This window comes from Sprattus sprattus, assembly GCF_963457725.1.
Source record: "Sprattus sprattus genome assembly, chromosome: 11".
In the NCBI taxonomy this organism is placed as follows: domain Eukaryota; kingdom Metazoa; phylum Chordata; class Actinopteri; order Clupeiformes; family Clupeidae; genus Sprattus; species Sprattus sprattus.
The window spans coordinates 14173396-14181891 of record NC_137909.1 but is presented as its reverse complement, the minus strand read 5'-3'; the positions used below and the strand labels follow the sequence as shown (position 1 = coordinate 14181891).

At 44.5% G+C, this 8496-nt stretch overlaps 1 protein-coding gene across 1 annotated transcript in view; it reads left to right on the top strand.

The window, feature by feature from the left end:
• Nucleotides 1-6387, top strand: part of fcho2 (FCH and mu domain containing endocytic adaptor 2) — a 56542-nt gene extending 50155 nt beyond the window's left edge. Inside the window, exons 26-29 of the mRNA XM_080847412.1 lie at nucleotides 1381-1580; nucleotides 2580-2644; nucleotides 2782-2946; nucleotides 3376-6387. Of these exons, the coding sequence (XP_080703538.1) occupies nucleotides 1381-1580; nucleotides 2580-2644; nucleotides 2782-2946; nucleotides 3376-3398 (453 nt within the window). The 3' untranslated portion in view covers nucleotides 3399-6387. The remainder of the gene's footprint in view (nucleotides 1-1380; nucleotides 1581-2579; nucleotides 2645-2781; nucleotides 2947-3375) is intronic.
• The last annotated feature ends 2109 nt before the right edge of the window (nucleotides 6388-8496 follow it).

The window sequence follows — 8496 nt, the reverse complement described above, 5'->3', positions numbered from 1 at the left end:
ATCTGCTACCGTTGATTATACAGTAAATAAGTTGTGAAATTAAACAAAAACACATCACAGTTAAAGTTGTATTAGTTTTGATTGCTATGAATGTATTACATGACTAACAAGTGGTGGAAAAGTAATATGAAAATATTTGTTCAGTGAATTAGCACGTTCTGTCCAAAACAGTCGCAATCAACGTTTCAGTTTCAACGTTTCAGTTTCGTTTCAGTATTTCAAAGTGAATGAGAGGGAGCACAAGAACAGTGAGCGTCTAGCAGCGGTTATCATATCATAGACATATATGATGCATGTATACTGTATATGTCTATGGGCAGGATCTCAAGCATGCGCAAAAGTTGTTGTTGTCCAGTTGTAATCTAGTTTCGAGAGTTACATGCGTGCGTTGTCCGATTTCCCGCGTAATCCGATCACTTATCTGGGGGTGTAAATCTGATTTTAGTCGGACACAGAAAATCTATATTTGGGGAGTTACATGAATTGGATCTTCGATTGAAACCCACTCTGTCTGTCTCTCTCTCACACACAAACACAAACACACACACATTCACTCTCTGTTTCTCTGTCTTTCTCACTCACACACACACACACTCACACACACACTCACTTTCTTTCTCTCTCTCTGATTATATCTGTGTCGTTCTCTGCAGTCACCTTCCTTAAGCCTGTAAAAGAGAGCTAGTGTCTCTCCCGAAGCCCTGAAGTGCGTTCGGTGGAAGAAGACGAAGAGGCCTCTGAAGGAAGGGTATAGAAGGAAGGGTGGCCTTTGGCCGGGGAAACATAGCTAGGGAAAATATTTAACAGGGTAGGTCGGAATCTATGGAGCAGCACTATGGTTTCGACTGCGCTAAATACCAGGCAGAAGGGTTTTATTACTTTTATTATGATTTTAATATTTTAAGCCTATCGGAACATCAGGTTCTGATACGATGTTGACCAATATTTTATTGCTCCTGCTGCTTGCTCTTATTGATTTTATGTAAAGCACTTTGAATTGCAACTCCTGTACGAAATGTGCTATATAAATAAAGTCTTACTTACTTACTTACTTACTTACATTGCTCCTTCATGTTTCTACCTTTTATCCATCCTACTCTACATTTGACCTTTTTGCTTCCCACTGTTGCCTGGGCCTGAGTGTCTAGGGATAATGCTCACTGTTAGTCGCTGCTCCTTTGTGTGTGTGTGTGTGTGTGTGTGTGTGTGTGTGTGTGTGCGCGCTCACTGTAAGTCGCTGCTCTTTCTGCTCTTCCACTTGACTTCCAATTACGTCAAACAGAAACTGAGCGGAAGTGACGTGACCTGACCTAGCGTGTGACCTTTGCCTCGACCTCCTCGGTCTGACCTGACTCTCCCTCGTCTCTCCTCCCCGCGCAGGTGAGCTCTAACGGGATCCAGTCGACCCCGCTGAACCTGGCGGTGTACTGGAAGTGCAGCCCCACCACCACGGACCTGCGCGTGGACTACCGCTACAACCCCGAGGCCATGGCTCACCCGGGCATCCTCAGTAACGTGCAGCTGCTCGTGCCCGTGGACGGAGGCGTCGGCAACATGCAGGCTCTGCCCGCGGCCATCTGGTGAGGTCTACACGGCACGCCACTGCACCGCCACAGAGAGAGGCTGAACGTTTAAACTGCTTAATCATTAGGACTGGTTTCTATTCAGATCGTATTAAGAACTTTTTCATTTGATTGATAGATGAGCATATATGAATTAGTAATGAGATAATATGACTTGTGAGTGAGTGTTACAAGTACTGGACCTTTCTCATAAGCAGTGGTTATATCAGTGGTATACCTCTAGAGATGGTATTCTGTGTATTAGTGTATTGTTGTTTTAATGTTTGTCCTAAACATATTAAATAAGTGTCACCATCTGGTACCCACAAAAACAATGCACAGAGACATAGAAGCACCAGCATCTGTGAACAGCAGTGTTAGAACTTTGATTTAAGTAGCACTAGTGGCTCCAGTGCTCTGCGTTCTGTAATTATGATAATGGTTTAATGTCCATACTATATATACAGTAGAGACAAAGCGTATACTTTAGACACGTAAGTCTGCGCTTATTTGTATGGCATCCATATCAGGTTGTTGGCATAAGTCTGAGGAAGAGTCTTTCCCTGACAAATCAAAATGATTTAACGGCAGCTATTTGGTGTGCGGATGTATCCATTTTTCAACGTTGCTAGATGTTTTTGATCCAGAACCTATCCTAGTGGACAGTGTGATGTGTGTGGCTTGTCTGTCATTATCAGGTTATTAGCATAAGCCGAAACATATCTGCTTGAGAGGCGTGCTTATATGTGAAAATGAGAGCAGCAACGCATTGATTAGTAACGAGAGAATGTGTTCTGTGCCAGTTTCAGTATTATTTTGTGAGAAAGACAGAAAAGCCTGAGCTTGCATAAAAGTTTTTAATTTCGGCATAGGCTTGGTTGGCTCCAACCCCAAATTCCAAGTCTGTTTTCTCAACACTGTCAACAGATGGTTTGTTGACGGTTTATGGTGAGCCATCCGAATGAAATGTGGGGTAGAACTCAGATGTTCATGTTGCATTCGGTCTTCTCCAAACAGGAACGCAGAACAGAATAAATCACTATGGAAACTGGGTGACATCTCAGAGAAGTCAGAAGATGAAGGTTGGTTTGGAGTTTGACAGTCTTGCTACATAACTAGGAAGACTTACTGGATGCTCTCATAAAGGCACTAGGAGCTAAATTGACATATTGCTGTTATGTGTGTGTGTGTGTGTGTGTCTGTGTGTCTGTGTGTCCAGGGTCAGGCTCTCTACGGGCAAAGTTTGAGTTGTCGGACGGGCCGTCCAATCCGGCCACATTCGCGGTGCAGTTCTACAGTGAAGGCAGCACGCTGTCTGGGACCGACATGGAGCTGCTGGGACCCGGATACCGACTGTCTCTCAACAAGAAGAGGTTTGCCACAGGTGAGCACCGCGGGGCTACAGGGACAGGGTTACTCCTCAGCACAGAGGATGTGTGTTAAGTGTCTATCTGTGTGTCTGTGTATGTCTGTGTGGGTGTATGCACACAGTGAGTCACTGTAGTGAAAGATCTCACTAGTCATGACTGCCCCTGTAAATGCAGAAAGGGCTTTCATTTAGCAATGTCAAGAGTCTTGGATTGCAGAATGGTTCCAAACAGTATTTTTGGATCTTGTTGATTTATTTTTTCTTAGCTGTGAATCAGAATAAAAGCATTTAAAAGTTTGTGTGTGTGTGTGTGTGTGTGTGTGTGTGTGTGTGTGTGTGTGTGTGTGTGTGTGTGTGTGTGTGTGTGTGTGTGTGTGTGTGTGTGTGTGTGTGTGTGTGTGTGTGTGTCTGTGTGTGTGTGTGTGTGTGTGTATTTTCAAACAGGGCGCTACATGGCTGACTGCTGAGCTGATGGAGCAGGTGCACCCATGCATCAGACAACCTCTCGAAGAGTTGTTGTTTTTCTTTCTACTTTTTCAGTTCATTCTCATCGTCCTATCACCCTCAAAGCCCTCTCTTCCCCCCTTCCTCCCCACCCACCCACCCACCCCTCTCCAATACGCACCTTTACTGGGGCAGAGAGAAGGTCCTACTGCAGTTTAGAGGCACTGAGCACTGAGAAGGCTGTCAGCGGAAGAAAACAGAGAAAGAAAATAAAGCATTAAAAAGATAGAATGTCAGGAATTTTAATAATTGAAAAACAAAAGAGAAAAAAATCTTTAATACTTTTTGTGATCTACTTGGGCTTTTATAAAGTCAGAATGGTAGGGCTGATATGTATAGTTAACAATTAAATGTCATATGAATTATATGTAAATGTACTACATATCATTTAAAAAAAAAAAAAGCAAACAAAAAAAATACTGCACTAACAATCGTTCCGGCCATTTTGACAGAAAATGTTTGTTTCTGTTTGTGTATATGAAAGCTGTGCTAACCACAGGGCCTGGTGAGGTTACTTTTCAATCCTGTCCTGATTTTAATCACAATTCCTAAACACACCTTTGCGCGGAAGAGAGCCGAAGTGCGTCGTCATGGAAACTAAAGAAGACTTGCTGCGTTCAGCTGCTCCCATCAGAATCTAATGAACTACAGAACTTGTTTTGTTTCTTTTCTTTTGTTTGTTTGTTTGTTTGTTTGTTTTTCGTCTTTTTCTCGTTTCTAATATATTTCTCCTGTGTTGTCATCATCATCATCATCATCATCATCATCATCAATCATCATGTGCATTGCACATAGAAGCTTTGGACAGTGAAGTGGATTTCTCCCCTAAAGGGCTGGTCCCTGATAGCAGCAGACACAGGGTCTGGCCCAGGTCTGGCTCAGCTTTGGCCCAGCACTGTAGTTGCTATATGGGCTGTTTCAGACAAGACCAAGCTAAAATAACCAACATCACTGACCCAAGTGCCTCTTTTCTACAACTAAAACACTTTTGATAAGAATCCCTTTCTACTCTACCAACACCTTTTATACATTCTAATGCTAAGCACAGCAGAGAAAAAAAGCACATTGTTTTTCAACGTTTTCTTTCCTTTTCTGCTTTCCCCTGTCTGTCTGTCTTTCTTTGTTTCTTTTATGTTCCAGTTCCTGTTTGTATTTTCTTGGATGTTGAAGGGAAAACATTGACTCTTCTCTTTGTTCTTCAGAAAGCTAAACAGTACATAACACAAGCAGTTGTGTTTGAGAGTGTGTGTGTGTGAGTCTGTTTGTGTCTCCTTCATGACCTTTTTTGTACAGATTTATCAAGAACTTTTTGACACGGGAGAGCCCCATTCTCCTGTGCTGAAGAAGTTTGTAAGGTGCTAAGGCCACTTATGTTGGCCTCTGGTCGTTTCACCGTTATCTCAGTTCCAAGTGCCAAGACACAGGGGCCCATTTTGTGCTCACCTGTACTTACTCGTCTACTCCTTCTACACCAACCCCTTCTTTAACTCACAGACTCGCTTCTGAGAAGGAAAGAAAGAGAGAGAGAAAGAGGATAACAAGGGAAACTCCAACTGAAAGAAGGAAGTTTGAATGTTTTTTATCCAAAATGGATGGATTGGATGGCAACACTCTTTCCCTGTGCTGGAACAGCTGAACAGCCCCTTAGCCTTTTAGTAGGAAGGAACACCTGATACACACCAGTGTGTGAAATACAGCAAGTCTTAAACTTCGCATAACGTGCAGGCAAAGATGAAAGAGATTTGAAGCTGTTTTTCTTGAGCAAAAACTGGTTTGGACGATCTAGATGGAAGATCTAGAACTGAATCTGAGCCAATGTTCCCCAGCACTGATGTGTGCTCTGCTTTGGTAATGTAGCATTAAAAATAGTTGGTTTTGACACTAAGAAAAGGAGAGCAGAGGTTTCCCCTCGGTATCTTCCATGTTGGCTCTCCTCCTCTGTATCTTACATGGTGGCAAGACCAGCATGAGGGAAACTAGACTAGAAGCCTTAGGCCCACATGGAGTCCATGAACCCAGACTCTGAACCCAGACCCCTTATGAGTGACCTATTTAGGAAAAGACCAGCCTTTGTGGAGAGGACTATTTCACAAGACCAGGCAGAAATACCACCACTGATCAGTGCCTTTTTTGTACATCTAAAGAAGCTTCTTTGGGTAACACGCCTGTTTTGAACTCGTCAGCTGAAGTCTGGGAGGAGCATATTGGCTGGTCATCATTGCAGCCCCATCTGCGCAGTTTGGGATGACAACACTTTACCTCATTGGACCTCTCCCACACTTTTTTATCTTAAAACATTACTAAGTTGAGTCCTTTTTGTTTTTAGGACAACTTAGGGAACAGGGTCACTGCACAGGACCTGCTAAACGCATTTCGTACGATCCGAGAATTCCTGGCTGATGGCTGTGCCAGGCAGCGCCTGACCCTGCTGTGGATCTGGCTCTGACCTCTGTCAGACAGAGTGCCCGGCCCATTCCACAGCCTGTTTATAGTCCATCTGTGGACCCTCTGTAATTTGTCATTGGTGTTGGTGGGTTGGTATTCAAGGGGTTCTTGGAAGTAGTCAGCTCTGCCCTAAGCACTGTGGGTGATCACTGGGTTGGTCTGAGGTCAGCCAGGGTGGAGTGCCGATGAAGGTGACCTTCACTGCTCCAGCTGATCAGGGATCAGTGTTCAGCCCTCAGCCTGGGGCGCTCTCTTGCCTTGTGAGGACCTCCTTCCTAAGGGCTTCTCAAACCCTATTGTGCCACGATTGAAATTGGGAGTAGGCTAGCTTTGTGTATTATGTGGATAGCACACACACATACACACACACACACACACACTTAATCACTCATAGACATATGTACACTTACCTACACACACACACATGCATTCACTGGAAGGTCAGCCTCTTTGAGGTCTTCTAGCTTTTTTGCCATCTCTGAATTTGAGGGTAGAACATGGCGTAGAGTGGGGTGAGTGGGCATGGCGTCAAGGGGGATGGGCATGGCGTAGAGTGGGGTGAGTGGGCATGGCGTTGAGTGGGTTGAGGTGGGCATGGAGTAGAGTGCGGTGGGCATGGCATAGAATGAGGTGGGCATTGCGTCAAGTGGGGTGAGGTGGGCATGGAGTAGAGTGGAGTGAGGTGGGCATGGAGTAGAGCAGGGTTGGCATTGCGTTGAGTGGGGTGAGGTGGGCATGGAGTAGAGCAGGGTTGGCATTGCGTTGAGTGGGGTGAGGTGGGCATGGAGTAGAGCAGGGTTGGCATTGCGTTGAGTGGGGTGAGGTGGGCATGGAGTAGAGCAGGGTTGGCATTGCGTTGAGTGGGGTGAGATGGGCAGGGAGTAGAGTGCGCTGGGTATGGAGTAGAGTGGGCTGAGGTGTAGCCTACATTGGGTGGATAATCCAACAAGCCTCCATTGAAATCTTGTCTCTTGTCAGTTAAAGGTTCCCAGAGAGTCCTTCTGCTTGGCTCATTTTGTAATGAAAATTAAAATGAAGCAGATGAAACACAAAATGGATTCACACCTTTGTTGTGAAAGTCAAGGTGCATCAGCATCTGTGTGTGTTTAGTGGTCGTATTCGTCACATTTTAATGGTAGCTTTTAAAGATGTCCCAGGTGTGGTTTTAAATGGAGTAGAGGCAGGGCTGGTTGAGACTGGAGAGAGGGTCTGTGTAGTTTGTTCACAGGTTTGTGTATGTGTGTGTGTCTGAGTATGAGAGAGGGTCTGTGACGTCTGTTCACAGGTGTTTGTGTGTGTGTGTCTGTGTATGTCGTTTGAGCATCTGCTCAGCTCATAGCTCAGGCAGGGATTACCTGGGATATGTGTGTGTGTGTGTGTGTGTGTGTGTCAGAGAAAGACTGTGAGCTGAGACAGGGATCACCTGGGATGTGTGTGTTTTCTGAGGGTCGGATGTAGCAGCTGATCTCGGATCAGGGCCTGATGTGGTCCAGATTCAGCTGATCACAGGGACGTCCTCACTCACCTGTGTGCCACAAACAGCCCCCATACACGGAGTATGTGAGTAGTGTGTGTCTTTTCAGCTTCCACACACAACAGAATGTGTGTGTGTGTGTGTGTGTGTGTGTGTTTAGCAAGCTGGTTCTTGCTGCCCCTCACATCTCTGGTGAAAACTCAAAGGCATTTTCTTTCTTTTAGATGTATCTTTTCTCGTAAATCACTCACTCTGTCTCTGTGTTTCTGTGTCCTTCTGTCTCACACTCTTTTACTCTTTTTTTTGTTTGTTTCTTAAAGAGCATTACGCGAAAAAAAGACAACCTGTAAAAATGATTTTTTTTTTGTTTTGTTTTCATGAAATGTACATTTTTACAAATATATCTGCCACTTTTGTCTTCACCTTGATTTCATTTGGTCTGTAATAAATGTGTAATATATAAATATATACAAATATGAAATTACATCATAACAGCGTGGCTCTGTCATTATTTCATTGGTTTGTAGGGAGTGATTTTATGGTTTGCATGATTATTCTTCATGTTCTTAATGTCCATAGTCATGAGCTACCAGCATGCTTATGGAAGGTTAAAAGAAACCAGTTAAACCCAAATTATGTTTTGGACATTAAATCAGACTTGCACATACACACACACACACACAGGCACACACACACACAAATACACATACACACACATTCTTGCATAACCTGCATTTTAAGGACTAAAGTTTGTGGAGCTGTAGTAGTGCTGATGGCCTGGGAGCATGCAGCCAGGCGCTCTCTGAAATGACGGCCCTCTGCTTTAAAAAAGGAGTCACTGCCAGAGCGCATCCCAGCGCAGTAAACACAACAGACCGCCTCATTAAGGGGGAGTTAAGCTCTGCCATGGCTAGTCATGCAATTTTTCCTCTTACATTTTTTATTTTTTTCAAGTAGAGATTTTACCTACTGACCCTTGGAGGACCTTGTTTCGTGTCTCTGACCGGCCGATGCCTCCTTGACCGGCTGCGGTCAATTGCGGTCAGCTCCCTGGGCTGGCCAGTGCGCTATACAGCAGGTGAAAAGTGGAGAGTGTGTTTTCTTTGCGCTCTTTGTAATTTAAGACAAGCGACGAAGGCATA